The 24,213-nt window shown below is 41.0% G+C and overlaps 1 protein-coding gene and 1 long non-coding RNA gene across 6 annotated transcripts in view; one reads left to right on the top strand and one right to left on the bottom strand.

Moving 5' to 3' along the window:
* The window catches only part of LOC139071789 (uncharacterized), a 96,743-nt gene that overhangs the window by 54,777 nt on the left and 17,753 nt on the right, over positions 1–24,213 (bottom strand). The window lies entirely within an intron of this gene.
* paqr5b (progestin and adipoQ receptor family member Vb) lies at positions 2,689–23,553 on the top strand. 5 transcript variants are annotated; one of them, XM_054732290.2, is made up of 11 exons: positions 2,689–2,827; positions 10,870–10,971; positions 11,045–11,116; positions 11,233–11,277; positions 11,371–11,498; positions 14,678–14,883; positions 15,900–16,026; positions 18,890–18,934; positions 19,466–19,556; positions 20,233–20,377; positions 22,647–23,553. In XM_054732290.2, exons 2-11 carry the CDS (start codon positions 10,942–10,944, stop codon positions 22,925–22,927), a joined length of 1,170 nt encoding a protein of 389 aa, XP_054588265.2. In that variant the 5' UTR covers positions 2,689–2,827; positions 10,870–10,941; the 3' UTR covers positions 22,928–23,553. The 5 variants fall into 5 exon arrangements, with proteins under 5 accessions (XP_054588265.2, XP_054588264.2, XP_070410986.1 ...); XM_054732289.2 differs by having other exon boundaries at positions 11,042–11,116; XM_070554883.1 differs by lacking the exon at positions 2,689–2,827 and adding an exon at positions 4,408–4,453 and having other exon boundaries at positions 11,042–11,116.

Here is a 24,213-nt window from a genome sequence, read left to right as displayed (position 1 = left end):
CATATCAACGATTCCTCACAGGGTAGGGACGAGAGGTATTCATAAGTAGTTTCAGTTCGTTAATAAACAACAGACCGCTACAGTTTACAAGCTGACCCTCCCATATTCCGGTCAGAATTGACAAATTTCCTCAGATGAGAAGCAAAACATCTTAAAGAAACCAAATAAATCCAATTGCCTTAATCTGAACCCTTTTGGATTACCATGACCTGGATGACTGAGAACCTTCACCAGCATCTTGATTATACTGAAGACTGTTGGGAAAGTCTTCTGTGGAGTGACAGGATAAAAGTGGAACGTTCAATCTGCCCTGCATTTAGTAAGAACAACATATCAGCAGTGAAACACGGGGGTGGTGGAGTAATGGGCGGTGCTGCTTTGGAACATTAATTTTCCTTTCTACCTGTTGGACCTTTGAGCAAAAACAAATGTAAAACCTCCTGGCAGATCTTTTCTCTGATCCACCTTAAAAAAACAGTTCAAAGGGACTTCTTTGAGTTTTCGTCATAAATGTTACAGCTGCTGGTCTTCTGTTAGCACAGCAGGAAAGCAAACTAAAAAGTGTGAAGATTTTCTTTCATCACTTCCAGCTTGTGAGCTTCATCTCAGGTTTAAGCTTCTCTGATTAATACAAATGACGTTGAGCTTTGTAGTTATTGGATTCTGTGACTTTCTGTTCAAACCTTTTGTGTAATCGCCTGCTCCTCACAGGTCCTGGCTGTATTTTCATATTTAGAAGAAAGAGCCTAGAGTCTTGTCAAGTTTCTTCCCTGCAAAGAGGAGAACAAGCACCATTCCCAAACTGCTGAGGGATTTTTCTTTAAAAGTTCGACCTCATTAGCAGACTGCTGTTGTCAGAGAAACGGCATCTCCCAGCGCTCTGCCAAATCCTTTTTTACTGCTCGTCTTTCTTTAAATCTGTGCTACTGAGCAGACACACCTGTCAGGATCAACTGAGTCTGATTTGGTGGTATACTGTAAATCAGCACCAGAGACACAGGAACCATCATTACCCTCAAATGAAGTGTTATAATTCATCGTTTCTGCTTCCAGTTAATGTGCTGCTCTCATTTATGAGCTGGCACACTTAACACAGCAGAGAGAATAAAAGTCTTCACCACCACCACTGGCGTTTAACCAGGTCTGATGAGGATGGAGGAGAACAATAAGGAGGCAGAGCAGCAGTGGAGGCAGAGCCAACAGAAAACACAAAACAGAGATGAGCAGGAGACAAAGGGAGTCGGCGGCGGTGGGGGTGTTTGTAGACGAGTGCAGGAGGAAAATCTAAAACCCAGCAAAGTTAAAACGGCGCCTGGAGTCTAGCAACTATTAATAATGTATCAGGGGGCGACTACTGAGCGTGCTCCTCATTTGGAGACACAAACTACACCTCATCAACCAAAACACCAGGGAGCCACAAACTCAGTGAGCAGCTGCAGCACAGCAGGCTGATCGGCCTCTTTATGATCCCTCACAAAAACAACCTAAAGGCAGCGCGTTATCATCATGATAACAGGTTATTAAATACAGACATGTTCAAGCACGTAATTAGTGATCACCTGATGTTCGACTTCGTGCTCTCCACCTATTCTCCAGATACGGACTCATTTTAAAACGATTCAACACGGTTAGAGCATTAATTTAGCTACAAACTGTCCCTATTATTGTGCAGGAACCTGTTGTCCCATCAGCATGCATTACGTGTTATTATTATTGTGCTGGAGCACTTTTTAACACGCTTCTTCACCAGGTTTGCAAACATATCCAGCTGGTATTCCTTGTCTGCTTGCATATTGTTTTTGAGTGAAAAGGTGTGAGCGACATTTAGCATCATAAACTATTAAAAGCGCCATGTTAGGCGTTTCCCCTAACTTAAATGTATTATTTAATATTTGTGTTTGTCATGTTCTTTTTAAGTAGACGGTCAAATGTAATACTGTGCTGCATCTTTGGGTTATTTTGGAACAAAACAACAACCTTGTAGATGAAGCAGCATCCGCATCAGCAAAAACAACTTCATAAATGCTTAATGTGAAAAGCTTCTTTCTTGTGCTGATCTTACGGTAACTTTAAGGCTGATGTCAGGAGATTCAGTTCATTTTTACACTGAAAGGGGAGGCAAGTGTTGACCTGAAGTAAACTTGTTCTGTTAGTTTTTATGTCCAGTAAAAGCAACAAACTGTGCTCTAAGAAGGTTTTCTCCATGCATAATTCCTAATGTTTCATAATATAATTTAGATTTGCAAACCCTAGTCATGGAGCCACGAGAATAAAAGAAATACAAGTTTAAAATATACGATTTGGCAAAGATAATCTGCTGGTTGTGCTCCTCAGAAGTTTTAGTCTGGCAGGCCAGGATTCAAAAGTTTTCCAGCAGCTCTGAATGTTCAGCTCATTTTAGAAAACATTGCCATCTTGTGATGAGATGGAGTATTACAACCATCATCACAGAATAGCTGTTTTAGATTTGAAATGTTAAACATTCTCACCACAAAAACAAAGACAGAATAGGAATAATAATAGTTTAAAAAATTAATACGTGTTTATTTTAACCTTTCAGAGCCTAAAGATGATTCCTAAGTTAAATGCTGAGTTTTAAATAAGTTGTTATTTTGTTTTAGACATTATCTGAGTGTGTAGAATTAAGACCAGAGGAGCTGCTGATTAAAATATCCATCAGGTGTGAGTTCTGGTTGCCATGTTTGTCTCAAACTGCCTCTGATCAGGGGAAAACCAATTCTTGGTGTCATCGTTAAACAAGGACAGGCCGCCTTACTCCTGCTGCTGTGACCTTTTGGGTGTCTGGTGTTAAAAATGTGAATTTAAGGTGAGTTTGTAACAAATTACAAGTTTTCTGTTCAGACTCTGCTCTCATTTTCACTTGGATTCCATTAAATTGTGTTTTATGACATTTAGAAACTTTAAGTGCAAATAATTTGAATCTGATGGTCTGGAAGCTTGAATTGTTTCACAAGAAGATGAATATAAGTTTAAATGTAAACCCATGTGTGCCGTATATAAACCAGTTGCTTTCTGGTTACTCAGTTTTGTTCTTTTCTAATTTACTCACTTTTATGCATTTTGGAAAAGGAGTGTGGCTATTAGTGGATTTATATATACATATATATATATATGTGTGTGTATATATATAATGTGTATATATATATATGTATATATGTGTATATATATATATATATATATGTATATATAATGTGTATATATATATATATGTATATATAATGTGTATGTGTATATATGTGTATGTATATATCAAATCAAATCACTTTTATTGTCACGTCACATGTGCAGGTACACTGGTACAGTACACGCGAGTGAAATTCTTGTGTGCGAGCTTCACTGCAACAGAGTTGTGCAAAAATACAGTAATGTAAAAACAAGCAAAATATAAAAATGGCCAATCTAAGTAATAATATGTACAGTATGTAAGGTATATACATTACTAAATGTGTGTGCTAGTATTTTATTTTTCTGTGTGTGTGTGTGTGTGTTTGCGCGCGCATCATTTTGGAGGGGTGTCCTTTCATGCCATCATACAATAAAATGAAACAGAACAAAATTTAAGTTATCTACATATGTTGATATATATTTTCAGTTACACTTATTGAGTCAGCCCACCCGTTTTTTCTAAGGCCCACCCACAAATAGGGTTCTGGCGAAGCCACTGCTTGTTCAGTAGTGTCTGTTTAAGCATTGTTAATGTAAGTTGGTGTTAAATAGAGATGATCCTGTGCTTGTTGACAGTTAACGGGTAGTGTGAGACACCAATGAAAACTAAAATAAACATATTCTTTCTTATATTGTGTGTGCGTGTGCGCGTGTGTGCTTGCTTGCTTGCTAAGTGTTGCAGGGTGTGTGTGCCGGGGTAAAAGTCTTAAATGGAGGATTCAGATCTCGAGAAGTGGCTTTCTGTAACAATATAATTGATAATATCTTAGGTTGCATCTGGCTCTTTGAGCAACCCCCGTTTGGAGAAACTGAGATTATTTCTGACAAGACAGGTGAGCTAATGATAAAATGACTTGCTTCTTTAGTCTATGAATGTAAAGGTTCTACACTGTAAAACAGATTTTCAAGAAAATACTTATTTTTTTAGGTATATTATCTTTTTTTTTAAATCTAAAAATATGTTCTCATTTGCAAAAATGGCATTACCTGATATAAGGTAAGTATTCTTAAATATGAGCGTATTTTCTTGAGTAAAAAAAATCTGCCTTTGGGGAAAGTTGCTTGGCTAGAATTACTTCACCCCATTGACATTTTTTTTTACTCAAAGAAAAGGAAAAGAAAATATAAGCCCATTAGACTAACGATAAAATAAAATGCCAAGAAACAAATATCTGCTTTTATTTGGGGGGGTTGCTAAGCCATTGCCCAAAGCTCGCTGTTGCTGTGGCAACCCCAATCTGCCATGAGACGACACAACTGAAATAAGGTAGACTGATAATTAATCATGACTCTTCTACAGAGAAACTGTTAAACTATATAAACTATACTTAAAATAATATCTATTTTGAACATTTAAAAACCTTTTAGCCACATTGGACCCTAGTTTTTCTTTGATTTCTGAATTTCTGTTTAGAAACATAGCATTTAAACATTAGAACAGTTTTGAATAACTTAAATGAATGATGATACATCTCAGCTCTTATTTTTGAAAGATGAGTCAAGGCCTTGAGCTCATCTTTATCAACAGTGTTTAAATCTGATCAGTTGCTTCTGTTCTTTCATCAAGTTAATCTTTGGTTGTTATCAGTAGTAAACATCTCCCATTCATCACGTTTACAACTCTGTTGTTTTTATGCCTCTGCGTTGTAAGTTCAGTATGTTTGTCTTCTGTTTTTGAAGTGCTTAATAATAAAGTTGGCTTGGCGGCGTGTGAGATGATGGCCTGAGTTCCAGGTTATCTACTTTTTGTCCAGTGGGGGGCAATGCATCTCATTCTATTGTTGGGATTCATCTCTTTCGGTTCTTCTGTGTTGGACTCATCCTGTTCAGTTGGGTGGCCAGCCCCTCAAGTGTATTCCTAATTAGGACAATATTTAATAAAACTAAAAATTCACACAAGTCCAATGAAAATACCAGGATCATTAATATCAATATATAAAAATATCAACAAAAACATCATAAAAAAAGGCACACGGGTCCTTACTGAGCTGTGATTTATCGATTTGTGTCAGCCACCCTGTTGCTGACATCTCAACATCTGCCAACATTAAATATCATTACTGATACTTCATTCTGAACCTGAACGCCTCTCACATCTCTTTGTTTCTGTGTGTGATGACCTTGTTTTTATCAGAGGTCGTGGCTCTCACAGCTCAATCTTGTTTACACCGCTGGAAGTGAAAGTGTTGATGAATTACACATTAACACAGAATTTAACTGAGCATGCCCCCACTGACTGCTGGTCATGCGTCGGCTGGTTCATTTTTATTTCTTGCTGTACGTTGTTGCTTTGACTTTGACCGTGACAGGAAGCTGGAGTCTGACTTGGTCTTCTGTTGTGGCTCCTTTTTATAACTCGACAGATCAGATCACTGAAGGTTTTGGAGAAAAGGTTCAGCGGATGCTCGGGAGTTATTTAGAAGGTTTAAAAGAATGGAAATCTACTGGTGTAGATATTAATACAGAAATGTTTGAGTTTTCCACGAAGAGTGTGAAATAAGGTATTAACCAGCTCTTGTATTTATAGATAAACCAGCTGGAGAATCATTAGTTACCCCTAAATAATATAAAGATTTTTACTTTTCACTGATCTCAATATTAACTTCTTATTCGCATCAGGAGCAAAATATCAACTGCATGACCATCTCCTGCAGGGTGATCCTGAATGTGCTGCCATGTTTGAGATTGTGGTTCATAAACAAAGGCCTAATCCCAATACTCGCCCTGCGGTCTTCAGCAAAGGGTACTTGGAGAAAGTACACCTGTAAGGCTTTGTGTGTGTGGTACACGTGTGCAAGTAATTGCCTAGTTGAGACAGGGATCATTTAGTCATTGACCGCAACGCATGTCGGGACATTGGTCGTTGTGAAACTTTTTTAAAAACCTTTTAACAACTTTCAAACAATTATTTGAATTTACATTGCTGCTTTGTCTGAAACTTTCAGAGCATCAACTGATCGTCCTAAAATGAACAACTTTCATTAGAAAATACATATTTTCAGAAAAGGCACTTGAGCCTTTTCTCCTGCAGCAATGGATTGTGGGTAATGCCCTTCACCCAAGTCTGCATCAATGCAGACTTGGGTGAAGTGCAGGTCAGGGGCACAAAAGGCCATTTATGTAGCGGTTTGGATGTGGTTACATACTTGTTAAATTAAAATGATCAATAAGTCGTAGCTCCTTTTTGAGTTCAGATATCACCGGCCAGATGATACTACCAGGGTCTGCAAGTCTGAGGAGCTGTAGTGTCTGTCACTCGCAAGCGACATCAGACACTACAGCAGAGAGACTGTGACCTTGGGGTCAAAATTCAATTCTATTCAAAAATACTTTATTAATCCCAGAGGGAAATTGATTGCTGTAGTAGCTCATAATAATAATAATAATCAAGTCATCAAAGAGTTGTTGTATATTACAATGGCTGCTGGCAGCAAGGATCTCCAGTAGCGGTCAGTGTTGCAGCGAAACTGAAGAAGCCTCTGACTGAAGACACTCTTCTGTTGTCAGACAGTCTTGTGAAGAGAATGCTCAGGGTTGTCCATAATTTTCTTGATTCTCTGGAGAATCCTTCTTTGCATTATCTCCTCCAGTGGTTCCACAGTCGTCCCCAGAACAGAACCAGCCTTTTTCATTAGGCTGTTGAGCCTTTTCAGGTCCCTGCTTCTGATGCTACTACCCCAACAGACGATGGCTAAGACATTACACTCTCAACAACAGACTTGTAGAATATGTGCAGCATCTTGCTACAGACATTAAAGGACCTTAGCGTCCTCAAGAAATGCAGTCTGCTGTGTCCCTTCTTGTAAATGGCTTCGCTGTTCCTTCTCCTGTCCAGTCTGTTGTCCAGGTGAACTCCAAGGTTTTTGTATTCCTCAACCACCTCCACTTCTTCTCCCATGGTGGAAACAGTGTTTGACTCCACCCTGTTTCTTCTGAAGTCTAAAATCATCTCCTTTGTTTTGTTCACGTTCAAGGTCAGATGATTGTTTCCACACCATGCCACAAAGCGCTCCACCAGCTCTCTGTACTCAGCTTCCTGTCCATCTCTGATACACCCGACGACTGCAGAGTCATCTGAGTATTTCTGTAGATGACAGGTCTCTGATTTGTACTGGAAGTCTGAGGTGTACAGGGTGAAAAGGAATGGTGAGAGTACAGTCCCCTGTGGTGCTCCAATGTTACTGATCGCCTGGTTTGATGTGCAGTTCTTCAGTCTCACAAACTGTGGTCTGTTTGTCAGGTAGTCTTTAATCCAGGCGATAGTTGAGGGCCCCCTCCTGTGTCTTCTGGAGTTTCTGGCAAAGTACATCAGGCTGGATTGTGTTAAATGCACTGGAGAAATCAAAGAACATGACCCTCACAGTGCTGCCTGCTTTGTCCAGATGACAGTGGGTTGGTTGAAGCAGCTGGATGATGATATCTTCAACTCCAACTCCATGGCGATAAGCAAACTGCAGCGGGTCCTGATATGTTCTGGTTTGCTTATTCAGGTGGACCAACAGGAGTCTCTCCAGGCCCTTCATGATGTGGGATGTCAGGGCAACCAGTCTGTAGTCGTCATTGACTGATGGGCGAGTTTTCTTTGGAACTGGAACAAGGCAGGATGTCTTCCACAGGACTGGAACCTTCTCCTGTGCCAGGCTGAGGTTGAAGTAGTGCTGCCAAATCCCACATAGCTGCTCTGCACAGGCCTTCAGTACCCTGGGGCTGACACCATCTGGACCCGCAGCCTTGTTCCTGTTCAGTCTCTCCAGCTGCCTCTTCACCTGACTTCTAGAGACAGATAGGTGGGAGGGGGAGGTAAATGGGGCAGCAGCATCTCCTGAATTGGTTGAAGACAGATTTATAGAACCAGAATAGTCCATGAGTGCCTTAGAGGACTAAAGAGCTGGTGTGTGACAAGAAAATGTTGGATAAGAGGAGGATGGGATGTCTGACTGGCTGGGGACAGGCGAGGAGGATGCTGGGTTTTTTCCTGAACTGAACCTATTGAAGAACTTGTTCGGTTCATTGGCTGTGTCCAGGCTGCCATCTGTGCAATCCTTCCTCTGCTTGAAGCCTGTGATCTTCTTCATCCCTGACCAGACATCTCTGATAGTGTTCCTCTGTAGTTTGTTCTCCAGCTTCTTTCTGTATGCCTCGTTGCTGTCTCTGATCTTGATCTTCAGTTGCTTCTGTATACTCCTCAATAATTCCCTGTCTCGCTCCTTGAAGGGTCTTTTTTCTCATTTAGCAGATTCTTCAGTTCACTGGTGATCCAGGATTTGTTATTAGCAAAGCATCTCACTGTTCTGGTGGGTATGATGTTATCCACACAGAAGTTTATATAGTCAGTGACACATCCAGTCATGGCATTAATGTCCTCTTCATATCCTTGGCAGAGAGTCATCCAATCTGTGGTCTCAAAACAACCCTGCAGGGCTTCTTCATCATCCTGTGACCATTTTCTCACAGTTCTTCTTGGTACAGGTTGCCTCTGAACAAGTGGTTTGTATTCTGAGCAGAGAAAAACAAGATTGTCATCTGATTGTCCCAGAGGAGGTCTTGTTTTGGACATGTATGCATTCTTAACATTTGCATAACACAAATCCATTGTCTTGTTTTCTCTGGTGGAGCAGCTGACAAACAGTTGAAATGTTGGAAGTGTAGCAAGAGAGTGAGGCATGATTAAAATCACCACATATAGCCACAAATGCATTGGGGTGCTGGGTTTGTAGCTTAGCGGCAACGGAACTGATGGCATCACATGCATTTTCATCAATGGCTGAAGGTGGAATATAAACGGTTGCCAAGACAACACTGGTGAACTCTCTTGGCAAATAATTTGGGTGACAGCTTACTGCCAAGAGTTCAACATCTTGGCTGCAAAGACGGCATTTCACTGAAACATGACCTGGATGGCAGCATCTGTTGTTGATGAGCACTGCCACTCCACCTCCTTTTCTTTTCCCGCTCTTCTTCAGATCTCTGTGCTCGTCCTGGCAGAGGGACGCTGAAATCGGGGATATGGTCCTGCAGCCACGTCTCAGTGAAACGCACAACTCTGCACTGCCAAAACTCTGGCTGAGTCCTTGAAAGGGCTTGGAGTTCCTCCTTCTTTTTGGCCAGTGATCTCACATAGCCCATTATGATTGATGGAAGAGATGGTTTGAATTTCCTCTTTCTCTGTCTCCGTTTTGCTCCCGCTCTGCACCCACGCTTCTTGAGTTTTAGCTCATTTGGAATTTGTGGCTTCAGTTGAGGTGTTATTTCAGCCTTTCCAATGTTAATCAGCTGCTCCCGATTGTAAACCAGCTTGTTGTTACACATCATAACAAATGTTCAAAAAGTGAAAAAAATAGCAGTAAAAATCCTCCAAGCTTCACAGCACCAGAAACAGAAAAGTAAAATGTCCAAAAAAAATAGTCTTTCTTGAGAAACTAGAAGAAAAAATGTCCAAGAAAAGGCAAAACTTACAGACTCAACAGAACTACTCCAACATGCAGCCACCCAGAGCAGCGCAGTTCCGGACGGAGACGATGGTTCCAAATGCATTGCTCACCCGGTTGGCCTAACCAAGTGAGCTGGCGAATAACTGCCTAGATCAGGAAGTGATCTGTTTTTATCAACTGTTATTGACAAATTTAGACAAATCAGAATTTCACAAGTTTTAAATACCTCAGAGAACCACTCCCTCACTCAGATACTTAGAGGTTAACTCTTAGTGTGAAGTGAAAAGGTTAAACAATATTATTATATTACTGTGTTCATACTTTTAGATTAATTATTTATTCAACAATTACTGATCTGGTGTAGTTTAAGATCTAAAATAAATAATCAAAGGAAAAATATTCATTTTAATCCACAATGTAAAGTATAGAACACATTAATCAAACACCTTGGATTTAAATGTATTGTTCATTCAACAATATGATTTTATATGAAGTTTTGAAGTAATTTATCAACATTCGCGCTTCAGAATCGGGACACCCTATGCACTCGCACCCCTAGTGGGGATCGCACAATTGAAGGGCGCAAGGGTGGAATTGCGAGTATTGGATTGGGCCAAAGACTCAGGGAGGTGTGACTTGGGTTAAGGATGTGAATGCCCCCCCATCGGGGTTGGAATGTTTAATGAGCTCACTGGTTCCCACCCTTCATTCAGTCATGGTTCAGTCTTATCTGGACTCCAGATAACATTCATGTTCAGCTTTCAGCCAGGCCTCTTGTTTCCTTCTCTGTTAGGAATGATTGCGTCAACTCTCTGTTTTGTTTTTGTTCCATTAAAAGAAAATCGATCACCTAAACCTGCCTTACTGGCTCTGCAGTGTTGTCTGAGAAGACCAGAAAACCTTTAAAAAAAACAACAATCTTCTTTAATGTTGTAGTTAAATTATTCAGATCACAAATGATCCAGAAGCTGAAGTGTGTGTGTGTGTGTGTGTGTGTGTGTGTGTGTGTGTGTGTGTGTGTGTGTGTGTGTGTGTGTGTGTGTGTGTGTGTGTGTGTGTGTGTGTGTGTGTGTGTGTGTGTGTGTGTGTGTGTGTGTGTGTGTGTGTGTGTGTGTGTGTGTGTGTGTGTGTGTGTGTGTGTGTGTGTGTGTGTGTGTGTGTGTGTGTGTGTGTGTGTGTGTGTGTGTGTGTGTGTGTGTGTGTGTGTGTTCGCGCGTGTGCGCACCTGTTGGCACACACCTTCCACCTCCAGAGAGGCGACAGAAGCAGTGAGGAGGAGTGGCATGTGTACTAGATATACTCGCTGGGTTCGAAGAGGAAGGAGATGAAGGGGAGGAACCCAGAGGCCGGCATGGTAACACACACCTTTATAAATGTGGAGGCACACCCTGCCTTTGGCCTCACTTCATCTGTCCTCCTCCCAGCAGCAGCACACTTTAAGGATCATGCTCTGCCTCATAAAACTTCCACGAGTATTCAGCATCAATCAGGTGCCCAAAGTAAGTTCCTCTTCATTTCACCATTGACACGTTTCACACACAGTCTGGGTTGTGAATAAATACTTTGTATCTGATGGGCAGTAAGTTACCCGGTTATTGGTTCCTCTTGTTTTTAGAGCTGCTTTTGTTTAAAGTCATCTTTGGGAAACACCTGCTACTGTGTAGAGTAAAAAGCCATCAGCAAATTTGAACATTTGGTTCTGTTTCATTGCATCTATTTACTGAAAATAAGTGTTTCTTTCACCTGTTTGCAGGTTTTCCATGAGGACAGCATCATCTCTGGGTACAGACACCCCCGAAGCTCAGCAATTGACTGCATCCTCAGCCTCTTCCAGATGACCAATGAGACTCTCAACATCTGGACACACTTCCTGCCCACCTGGTGAGCTGAAACTCCACTAAGCCATCCCTAGGCCTAGAACGAGCATACGTGCTATGAGGTTTTATAAATTCAACCATCTCGTGTAATTTGAAGTTTGGAGTAGAACTGATCTGAGCTTTGTTCCCATCACACCCAAAAACACAGTGAAAGCATTTTCATTATGAAAGAGAATGTTGCTCATCCTGTAAAGCCGGTAAACCAGCATCATGCAGACTTGTCCTGTGTGTATTTTTTATTTCCTTGTGGGAACTACAGTTTTTTTTATTATTATTTTTATTTGTTTATTTCATTCAAAATAAAAACAAACAAAATATAAACAATAATCTATACATAACAACAAATATCCAATTTAAACGAAAAGGAGCAGAATGAAGAAAAACATCTCATAATTTCTGCCCCCTGTTCCAGAAGAAATACTCTATACAATTTCCATTTGTCAGACACGCATACAGATTAATTTAGATATTTTTCCTGTTTTTAATTCCAGAGTGATCATGATCATTGATTTCATTTACATTTTCATAATTATTTAGTACACCCAATTCGGTAATTTTTAAAAATATATTAAATGACAAGAGTTTTTATATTTTATTTCCCTTTTAAGGTTATTCCATAATTTAACACCATTTACAGATGTATTCCATTCCTTAATTTTAGTTCTAAATCTAGGTTTTGTAAACACATCAGTTTCGTTCAGCACTAGTTCTCTTTTCAGATATCCCCTGAATGTTTGCTGGCAGAGTACCTACCGGTAAATTGGCTTACAAACTACAGTATGTATAAATCCAGAGATGCTGATTGGGTTTGGGACTCTGCAGACAGATTTCAGAGGTCAGCATGCAGCCATGAAACATGAGACAAACTGAAATAACACAGGTTTGTTTTCAAATCATCCTCCCAGCAACCATGCGGGACCCACAGACCTCCAGCTGATTCAGGGTGTTCCTCTATCAGCTGACTACAACACTATAAACAGTAAAAGGAAATTCCTGTGGAGTTGGTAAACTACGTGTTAATCTGTGTTAAGTATTGTTTGGATCTCATTGGCATAAATAAGAACAAATGGCTGGTCAGGGATCAAAATGTCACCAAAGATTAGTTTTCTGCTTCAGCAAGTTAAAATACAACCGTTATTGATCATTTATTACAAAATGTGAATGAGGGCTTTTATTTGCAGAAGTAAAGTTATTTAGACTATCTGAACCTCTGTTATTTTTCTTTTATGAAACATGGTTCATAAACTCAAGATCAGGGGTCCCAATTCTGGTCCTGGAGGGCCGGTATCCTGCACAATTTAGTTTTAACTGCTTCAACACACCAGATTTTAATCTGAAGCTGATTAACTTCTGCAGAGCCTAATGAGCTGTTGCACAGGTGAAGCAACCACTGAAACAAGCGTGCTGGAGCAGGGAAAGCACTAAAATGTTCTGTAGACCGGCCCTCCACAACCAGGATGGAGCACCTTGATCTAGTGCCACAGGTGTTACTATGGATCCTTCTCATGGAACGTTTTGAGAAATGTTAAGTAAAGCAGAACTGACCAGTTGTTCCAACTATGGATCCATGCTGAACTTTTTTAATACAATCACAGAACAATAGAAAGAATGCAAGCTGGAGGGCAGAGTAGTCAACGAATTTGCAACAAAAATTATATATAATATAAATAAATAATATAATATATATATAATTAATAAATAAATATATATATATAATAAATAAATAAATATATATAATTAATATATATATATATATATCTCAAATGATCTATTTACCTAAATGGCACCAACCAGGGTTGGGGGATGGACTGTTTAACATTTGTCCTAATTAACTGATATGAGGCGATACCAGCTGATCTGTACCTGATTGATCTAAGATGAACGTTTAAACCCACTTAAGTCAACTAAATAGGACGTGTTTTATAATCACTACAGATGTGATAAAGGCACCAGCCTGCAGGCTCTGAGAGTTGTAATAGGTCTTCAGATTTTAATAAATCCAAAGCTTTTTATGAAAACAATCTAAATCCTACATTTCCACTGAAACCAACTGCACTTGAACCTGATTGGTTACATTATTATTTTATTATTATTATTTTGTTTGTTTTTCTAATTTGGGCAAATCACAATAATCAAATTAAATCCACACTATTTTCAGAGCTTCCTTTTATCCATCTGAGCTCCTCGTTTTAAATGAAATAACTCCAATTAAAAGTTTTGCTGCACTTCCTCCCCACTGACATGCTGCTTGTTTTGACTGCATAGTGCAGAAGAAGCAGAGTGGGTGTGTGTTTGTGTGGACGTGGGTCTGTTTGGTTCATTCCAAAGACACATGGGTGTTTGTGTCGAGGGGCTCTGTGCAGACCGTAATGCCAGGCACTAATGAGCAGGTCTGTGCTTCAGGCTTTCATGCATATTGTCACTATTAGCAAACTGCTCAGTGACAGGGAAACACGGCCTGTGACACACAACAGCCTCCTGATAAGACTAGTGTGTTTGTGCGGCTCTCTTAGCTGTTATGTATCCAACAGCTGGTGAATAAAACTCTTTTTGAGGCATTATGAGGTTGTCTTAAGTGACTTTTGCTCATTGTGACCACACATGTTTACTGTTTAGGAACTTTACTCATCATTTACTCTTCTTGAGTGTTTCTCTTGTTTATTGGAGACTGTTTTCCTTCTGATGAAACCTCTCTGGAGATCAGAGACGATTAGAAAACTATCATGTTTCCTCTAGAGGTGGAAAAATCGGCACCCTCAAACGTGTGTGTGTGTGTGTGTGTGTGTGTGTGTGTGTGTGTGTGTGTGTGTGTGTGTGTGTGTGTGTGTGTGTGTGTGTGTGTGTGTGTGTGTGTGTGTGTGTGTGTGTGTGTGTGTGTGTGTGTGTGTGTGTGTGTGTGTGTGTGTGTGTGTGTGTGTGTGTGTGTGTGTGTGTGTGTGTGTGTGTGTGTGTGTGTGTGTGTGTGTGTGTGTGTGTGTGTGTGTGTGTGTGTGTGTGTTTCCTCAGACCCATATTTGGTGTCCAATGTGATAAATATCAGACTGAATGTTTATGCTTCTCAAAATCTAATCATGTTCATGATGCAAAGCAAAGAACATGATCTACATCTTTCATCATTTTACACTGAAGGCTCAAAGTAGTGACTCGTGTGGCGTTTGTCCGTGTTGCTGTTCTTCCTGACAGGTACTTCCTGTGGAAACTCGTAACGGTGGTGCTGATGCAGTGGGTTTGGCAGGACCCCTTCACCTGGCCCCTGGTGGTCTTCCTCCTCTCCTGCTGTATCTACCCGCTGGTGTCGAGCTGCGCTCACACCTTCAGCACCATGTCTGCGCAGGCGCGGCACATCTGTTTCTTTTTTGATTATGGAGCGCTCAGCTTCTACAGCCTGGGTAAGAGCTGCACCATCAGGCTGATCCTGACAAACACGGAAGTTAGGAGTTCTTATTTCTGTTACAGCATTTACAAGCAGCCTTGGGTAAAGCCTTCAGGAATCTTAAAAATTTACCTAGAAAATATTCATGTAAAGAGAAACTTGGAAAGTCGAAGATTAGAGCTGTAAACAATTTCTCTGAACTCTCTCGTGAGGTTATCTAACACAGATACAATAACTGTTTCATTCTGAAAAACACTAAATAAGCCACCAATGTCTTTAAAATGTTTCGACATGATCCTTTATTCAAAATGCACAGAATCTAGACCAGGGGCGTCAAACATGCGGCCCGCGGGCCGGATCCGGCCCGCAAGTGGGTTAAATCCAGCCCCCGAGATGGTTGTGTAAACTTTATTTCCATACTTTACAATGTAGAGTGAAAATAAACTTATCTTTGTGAGCAGGTTTCCTCTGTAATGAGAATAAATAAAACAAAGCTGCGCTCAGGGCTCACACAAGAACTTGAATCACATCCCGAAGTTAGCCGCCACTCAGGATGTGACTTCTAATATTGATGTGCTGGTGAAAGCTAAAAGATGTAAAGTAAAATGAGTCAAATATATTTTACGTGCTGCATGAAACTGATCTTGCCATGTGATCTGTAAGCTCTTTGAATCACTAAGGAATGTTTTTTTATTGATTGATTTTTTTCTTTTTTTCCAAATTTTCAAGTACACTTCAGGTGTTGTACTTGTACTACACTGTCCTCAGGCTCCAGCCTTGTTTTATATTGATTGTATTAAAACAAAGAAAACAATCTGAAGTTTTTTTTAATTTACCGGTCCGGCCCACTTGGGACTAGATTTCCCTCAATGTGGCCCCTGAGCTAAAATGAGTTTGACACCCCTGATCTAGACGCTTTATCAACAAACTTTTGTTAAACAGCATTTAGATTATGTTGTTTGGATCTTTTAATTTCCAGGTGTGTAAATCTAAACTTTACTTGATGTCAAACATACGTTTGTCTCTCTATAGGGTCAGCTATCGTTTATTATGCTTACATTTTCCCTGACAAGTGGGTGAATGGCGTTCTCCATCAGTGCTATATCCCCATCGCTCTCCTCAACACCATCTTCTGCACCATCCTGGCCTGCTACACCAGGTGGGGTGAGAAAATAATGTTAATTATGTTGCTTTTTTTACACCATCATCGTGTGTATTCAAGCTTATGAAATGTACAAAACACCTGAAAAGAACAAATATTTGAATATGTTGTCTGATAAACGAGCTAAAATCTGCACCATTAGAGAAAATGAGTTCATTAGTTTAAAACAAATAGTGATACTTTTAGGCAAGGCAGCTTTATAACACATTTCATACACAGAAGCCTTTTAATGTGCTTTCCAGGAGCAAGAACATGAAACGTTAGATTCATTGTGACAACAGTTCAATTTCAATTCACAAATAAAATTGATGTAACGATAAGATAAAAGGCAAAGTTAGAGACTGAGCAGTTACAGTGCTGAAGGTGCAGCATAAGAAACATTCATTCAAAGGCTGATGAATACATGAAAGTTTTCCATTTTGACCTAAAGGTTATTAGATTTGGGTATTATCTGAGGTGATGAGGAAGCTGATTCCATCTGTGTGCAGCATAGCTAAAAGCAGCTTCACCCTGTTTGGGTATGAGTTAGGGTTAGCTGTTTCTGAAGGATTTCAGAGCCCTGTGGGCGCATCTTCAGGAAGAAGATCTGACATGTATTTTGGCCCATGCCGTTGAGCGATTTATAAACTAGTAGAAGCACTTTGTAATGTTTTCTGTGGTACACTGGTAACCAGTATAGAGATCTAAGAACAGGAGTGATGTGCTCTGTTCTCCTGGTTCGTGTTAAGACTCTAGCAGCAGCATTCTGAATAAGCTGCAGTTGATTCAGCTTTTTTTGGGAAGACCAGTCAAAAGACTGCTGCAACAGTCCAGCCTGCTGGAGAAGAGCAGATTAATGAGTTTCTCTAGGTCATGTCTGGACATGAGGCCCCTGAGTCGTGCTATTTGATGAAGATAAAATACTGATCTAGTTATAGCTTAATGTGAGAAATGAAGCTCAGGTCTGAATCAATTAAGACACCAAGATTTCTAACCGGAAAAGGGTGGCTTGCCAACTGCAGGTCGTGGGAGAGGTCCTACCTAAAGTGGAGGAGTTTAAGTATCTTGGGGTCTTGTTCATGAGTGAGGGTAGTAGGGATCGGGAGATTGACAGGCGGATTGGTTCAGCATCTGCAGTGATGCGGACGCTGAGCCAATCTGTCGTGGTTAAGAGGGAGCTCAGCCAGAAAGCTAGGCTCTCGATTTACTGGTCGATCTATGTCCCAACCCTCACCAATGGTCATGAGCTTTGGGTAATGTCCGAAAGAACGAGATCGCGGATTCAAGCGGCCGAAAAGAGTTTCCTCCGTAGGGCGGCCGGGCTCAGCCTTAGAGATGGGGTGAGGAGCTCGGACATTCGGGAGGGACTAGGAGTAGAACCGCTGCTCCTCCGGATCGAAAGGAGCCAGTTGAGATGGTTTAGGCATCTGGTCAGGATGCCTCCTGGAAGCCTCCCCGGGGAGGTGTTTCGGGCATGTCCTGCTGGCAGGAGGCCCCCGGGTCGACCCAGGACACTTTGGAGAGGTTACATCGCCAATCTGGTCCGGGACCGCCTTGGGGTCCTGCCGGAGGAGCTGGTGGAGGTGGCTGGGGAGGTCTGGAGCTCCCTAGTTGGGATGCTGCCCCTGCGACCCGGACCCGGATAAGCGGAGGAAGATGATGACGACGAAGATTTCTAACCTGGGTCTTTGTTTCTATTCATCTGGAGCCATGTTGAGCAATAACCTTCATCCTATCATTCTTCTTTCCAAAGCCAACAAATTCAATCTTGTCTTTGTTTAACTGGAAGAAGTTTGACTGCATCCAATCCTTAACTTGCTCCAAACACTGACAGAGTGAGTCTAGGGGACCACAGTCAGTGGGTGATTGAGCTAGGTAGATCTGGGTGTCATCTGCGTAACTATGATAGGCAACGTTATCGTTTATGGCCTGAGCCAGAGGGAGCATGTAGAGATTAAAGAGCAGTGGTCCAACCATTGAACCTTGAGGGACCCCCCATGTCACAACAATCATTCGATTAGTGATCACACAACCCATGTCTTGGAACCAACTATGGACTGTGCCTGAAAGTCCCACCCAGGTTATGAGCCTATAAAGCTTGGTTTATGCTTGACGCATTTACTTTCCGCTTGGTGATGCGGCTCGCGGCTGGAACGCGCTTCACAACTCGCAGTGTTTATGGTTCGTGCGGCTCGTCTCTGCGGTGAGCCAATATTCTCCCTAACTGAACGGGGCAGCAAGGAGCTCTACGGCATGCATCCAACACTACACCATAGTAGAAGTAGAAATTACTGTTTACAACACGGTATTTCAGTATTTTTAACAGCGTTCTCGTCTTTTCCGACAGTGCGAGTTATTTCTCTCCAAGAATTATTAACAACATGTTGATCACGGTGATCTATGAGAGCTGAATCATACAAATGTCTGTATTTACGAACCTCTGCCGTACTAGTTCTTGCCGGTCCGCCATGTTTTTCCGCGTCCGCCCGTCCGCGTTGTTAGAAATTTTCCGAGGTGCGCGTTACGAAAATTCTGGGCCGTGCAGAGGCGCGGTGGAGGGGCGTGGTTGTTAAAATGACGCAAAATGACGCAACTGTTCCGCGCGGAGCCGTGCGGACCTCGCGACGCGTCAAGCATAAACCAACCTTTAGGATTTTGTGGTCCACGGTATCAAAAGCTGCAGTGAGATCAAGCATCACCAGCACGGATGTTAATAAACTGTATATAAAAGGGAATAAAGATCAACGATGGCTACATTATATCCAAATCAATAAATGTGTCAGAACATTTTTTGCCTTAAGTGTCTTAATGACATCATTAATTCCTGGGCACACATCTATTTTATAATTATTATTGTGTCCTTCCTCTCCTTGTTGTTAAGGCTTGGTTTTCCATTCCTGCACTACAACAACGATGCTGTGAAGAGGTAAAACCACATCTGTTGCTTTTGCAGAAAACTACTTTTGTTGTCTAAGACAAAGGTTGTTCTTTCTGATGTCTTTGTGTTCAAACATTTAAAAAATGCCTGTACAGAAGCTGTGGGACATTCTTCTCTTTAAACAGAGCAGGTGTTGCCTGGCCAGCCCTCATCACTCTGACCTTCGTAGTTTCAGCTGAGAACAAAGAACTCCACATCTGTTGCATAACAACCTGAGAGAAACTCTATGCTGAAACTGACTCAAAGCATTTTATTTTATTTTTTATTTTCATAAAAAAACTAAGAAAAATAATTTTCTCAGTACTTAACATTTGTCCTTATATTTAATATTTTATTTAGGCTGTTTTAAATGGTTTTCTACATAGAACATTTATTTTAAAGTTTATGCCTTTTATAAAGTCGTTATATTATAAATGTTTTCATTTAGTTTTAATTCTTTAGAGTTTAAACGTGTCAGGTTTATAAACTTAAATATTTGTTATATCATCCCTAAGAAGGATTTTCTCCTTTTTATTCCAGAATGCCTGCGAGTCCGAAGTTCAGCAAACTCCTACGCGTCATTGCCTTTGCCTTCCCCTACGCGTTTGACAACATTCCTCTCTTCTACAGGGTAGGGTGACGATGCAGCTAGCAGCAGAACTGGTCAAGACACAAAATTACCTGAAAGTTCTCGTCATCTTAATTTTTTCTGCATGTAAAGGTTTTTTGCCATGAAGCATGTACAGTATAACATGTGACTCCTGTGTTTGAGCTTGTGTTTGGTGCTAACACCAAAGCACTTTTATACTTTTTTTTTTTTTTTTTTTTTTTTTTGTGCTCTGCCTGGAAAAAAATCACTGCAAGAAATTAAGTTAGACAGTTTAGGAGTGTTTTCTTTTCTTTAGGATAAGGCTTTTTAAGTAGCCATTGTAATTTTTTAGACTGTTTATTTGCTGTTTTTAGTTTCACATTTCCCACATTTAATGTGAGGAGTGGATAAAGGCAAATAAGTAATTCCTTGGTATTGATGACAAAAGTTCAGTGATGACCTTGTTATTCTACTACCTCAGACAACAAATGAACAACCAGAGATTGAATATTGGGAGTAAGAAATCTAAAAGATGGAAATGATTGATCAGAGGGATTAATCTGACTCTACAGTGTTACAGGTGCATCAATAGTTCCTTCCAATGATTAACAAACCAGTCTGTTAAAGCTAAAATAGGTGCGGGTCTGTTTAGGCAACATTAAATTAGTGGACTACAATCACCACACTTATAAAGGTGTGTGTGTGTGTGTGTGTTCAGGTGTTTCTATGTGAAGGCGAGGGCTGCACTGACAATGAAACCATCATCCTCCACTACCAACACATTGCTTTGGCTTTCCTCACCAGTTTCCTGTTTGCATCACATCTACCTGAGCGTCTGGCACCAGGCAGCTTCGACTACATCGGTAAAATTAATTGTTTATTCTTTATTTCCCCTTACACACTTGTATGACTCGCTCAGCCAATTTTGGTCTAAAATAGTTTCCCTGAGTAACAATGTTGTAAATTTGGTGCATACATTTTTTTTCAGCCCCCACAGCTAAATGACTCACCAACTTAGAATATTTCTCATTTGACTTCATGGTACGGTATCAGCATCGAATTGACTCAGACAACTGAACAGCTCAATGATTCAACATAAACACAATCAAACATCAGAACACACTGCAGAAAGGTTCAGAAAAGATCCTTTAGTGATCTCAAAATTTGCCTAAAAAGGTTGAATCTGGACATTATTTCCTTTTGTTGTGCTCGTGAACAGGTTGTCTTTAGCTAAATGAACTAAAAACAGGACCAGTCTGCATTCAAGCTTTTCAACACTGCTGTAACACGGTACAGCTCTGATTGAGGTTCAACGTGCTAAGAAGCAGCTAATTATTGCTTCTGTCCCTGCTAAATTTTATTTTAGTCAACCTTCTCCTGTTTAGTAATATAAATTGGTGTTTTACTTCATTTGGTTGGAAGGTCTGACAAAGATTTAGTCAGACTTTTTAAACTCGTAACGAAAGAAATTGAAACACCTTTTTATTTTTGTATTTTATTGTCTGAACCAAAATTGCAGTGCAACAAAGTATAAAGATGGGCTCATTCCATGCAAATCAAGATATTTCAAGCCTTTGTTATGATTAAGCTGATTATGGCTTACAACTTAAAAAAAACACATTCAACATTTCTGAGAATTTTGTGGAAGGTTAAATATTATAGACTCAAAGTCACTCTAATCAGCTAATGAATCCGAAACACCTGCAAAGGGTTCCTGAACCTTGAGATGGTCTCTCAGTCTAAATAGTCGTCGTCGTCGTCGTCTTCCTCCGCTTATCCGGGTCCGGGTCGTGGGGGCAGCATCCCAACTAGGGAGCTCCAGACCGTCCTCTCCCCGGCCTTCTCCACCAGCTCCTCCACCAGTTTAAATAGTATTACTGACAAACTGACTTGAGCACCATATTCTAATCATTTTTGTTTCACTTGTAAGTGGACAAAGATCATGAAGTATGAACACTTTATGGTAGAATGAATCCGTTTTGGTGGCTTAGGATCAGATCTCTGCTTTTTGCAGATGATGTGGTCCTGTTGGCTTCATCAGGACGTGATCTTCAGCTTTCGCTGGAGCGGTTCGCAGCCGAGTGTGAAGCAGCTGGGATGAGAATCAGCTCCTCTAAATCTGAGACCATGGTCTTGATTCGGAAAAGGGTAGAATGCCTTCTCCTGGTCAGGGATGATGTCCTGCCCCAAGTGGAGGAGTTTAAGTATCTCGGGGTCTTGTTCATGAGTGAGGGAAAACTGGAGATCGATAGGCGGATTGGTGCTGCATCTGCAGTGATGCGGGTGTTGTACTGGTCTGTCGTGGTGAAGAGAGAGCTGAGTCAGAAGGTGAAGCTCTCAGTTTACAGGTCAATCTACATTTCTACCCTCACCTATGGACTACAGTCATGAGCTTTGGGTAGTATTTCTATTTCTATAACAGACCGAAAGAATGAGATCGCAGATACAAGCGGCCAATGAGTTTTCTCCGCAGAGTGGCTGGGCTCTCCCTTAGAGATGGGGTGAGAAACTCAGTCATCCGGGAGGGGCTCAGAGTAGACCCGCTGCTCCTCCACATCGAGAGGAGCCAGTTGAGGTGGCTCGGGCATCTGATCAGGATGCCTCCTGGACGCCTCCCTGGTGAGGTTTTCCGGGCACGTCCAATCGGGAGAAGACCTAAAGGTAGACCTAGGACACGTTGGAGGGACTATGTCTCTCACCTGGCCTGGTAATGCCTTGGGATTCCCCCGGAACAGCTGGCCCAAGTGGTTGGGGAGAGAAGTCTGGGCCTCTCGACTTTAGGCTACTGCCCCCCCCTGACCCGACTCTGGATGAGGATGGATGGATGGATGGAAACCAAACTGGTATTACTGAAAGTTTTTGGGTAAATTGGACATATGCTGCAACATGTGGTTTTTGAGATTTTATAGTAAAACCCACAGATGTTTTTCATGTAACAAACACTGGATTTACCCACAGACTATAAAATATCATCTCCATTAAACAATATAAAATAATGTTAATCAATAACCACGTCCAGATTTGAGCTGCAACCCCTTGAGAATGATTTGCTCTGTGATGAAGGTGATTGTTGTTGGTAAAGGTTATTCTCCATGTGATGTATTAACACTGATTTATTGGCACCCTCTGCAGGTCACAGCCATCAGCTCTTCCACGTGTGTGCCATCGTAGGCACCCACTTCCAAATGCAGGCCATAGAGCAGGACATGGTAACGCGGCGCTCCTGGCTCTCTGCTAACTCCATCCCCATAACGTTCGCCAACTCGCTGGGAACAGCTCTCCTGTGTGTGGTGGTCAATCTGATCATCATCCTCCTCTTCAGTCTACCTCTCCTTTCTGCTCCAAAGTGTCAAGAAAGCAAATACAGCCAAGGACCAAGGAAGACCTCCACCAACCTCTGCCCTTGTTACTAACTCAGTCCCACCAGTTACAGCGGTCAGCTGAAATGATACATTGTGGGTAAAACAAATCCCGGTATAGACACATATATGTGAGTATTTGGTGAGCTGAAAATGCAGCACCGACGGCTTACCTGCAAAATGAATGTCTGCACAACTTTTTAACCCATAAAATGGAATGAAATTGTTTCTGAGGGAACTTATTTCTCTAAGCTACAAATGTAGCAGCTTTGCTGCGTGGCACGGTGCTTGTTCGATTTTTACTGACTTCTTTGATGACCATGTGGTGAATGAAGAGAGTTCAGAGAACAAAAGTGTTGAGATGAAAATTAGCTTTTTAAAATCTTTACCTTGTTTTTAAACACTTCTGTTTGTTCTCAGCCTTCTGCGTTGCATGAAATTGAGACAGTGAATGTTGTTTCTGAGTTGCTGTTAGGAGCAAAGTAGCTGCTTCACAAGGTGAGTGTTTGGGTAACAGATGGGACAATTTGTAATCAGGGCTATTTTTATTATTAATGTCAAGGCTTTGGTATTCGTCCCATTTAAACATTGTTACATTCATCCATTAATGCGAAACATGAGAAAAAAGTATTTAAGTGTTATTTATTCTAATTTTTTCAAATAAATTTTCACAAAACCTCTGTTTCGTTTTTACCTTGTAAAATTATGTTTTTGACTGTAAAAATTAATGAAAAGGCTTTTATTTTTTAAGTATTTAACATTCAAAACAGATATACTTTAGTCTCAAATTAAACTAAATGTAATGAACTTGAATGCAAAGTAAAAGAACGTGGACATGATGGATACCATTTAGTTTTGTTACACTGCCTGTGTGACTGTATCTGTGGTAGTAATCTGCAGCATGGAGGCACCACAGGGTACAGTTCTCTAACCCTTCTTGTTCAGTTTGTACACTTCTGACTTCCGTTATAGATCATACCAGTGCCACCTAAAAGATTCTTAGATGGCACGGCCAACATCAGGTGAGTATCAGATGGGAACAATCAGGAATATAAGAGGGGGGGACCAATGCTTTCCAGATAAACACCAGCAAGATGAAGAAGGTGGTCATAGACTACAGGAAGAAGCCACCTCCTACAATGGTGAACATCCAGGCGAAAGATGTTGAGACGGTGAACTCTTACAAGTACCCATAGTGTTGGACCATGGGTCCCTGGGAGTAAGAAAAAGCAAATGCAAGTCAATGGAGCTCTAAAAGCAATTTTTTAATCCCGTTATGTGCCATGGATTTCACATGTGATTTCAACGAATTTTAAAGGCATATTATGAGGCCAAGAAAG

Source organism: Nothobranchius furzeri, chromosome 9, assembly GCF_043380555.1.
Source record: "Nothobranchius furzeri strain GRZ-AD chromosome 9, NfurGRZ-RIMD1, whole genome shotgun sequence".
NCBI classification, from domain to species: Eukaryota; Metazoa; Chordata; class Actinopteri; order Cyprinodontiformes; family Nothobranchiidae; genus Nothobranchius; species Nothobranchius furzeri.
This window is presented reverse-complemented; position numbering and strand designations above follow the sequence as displayed.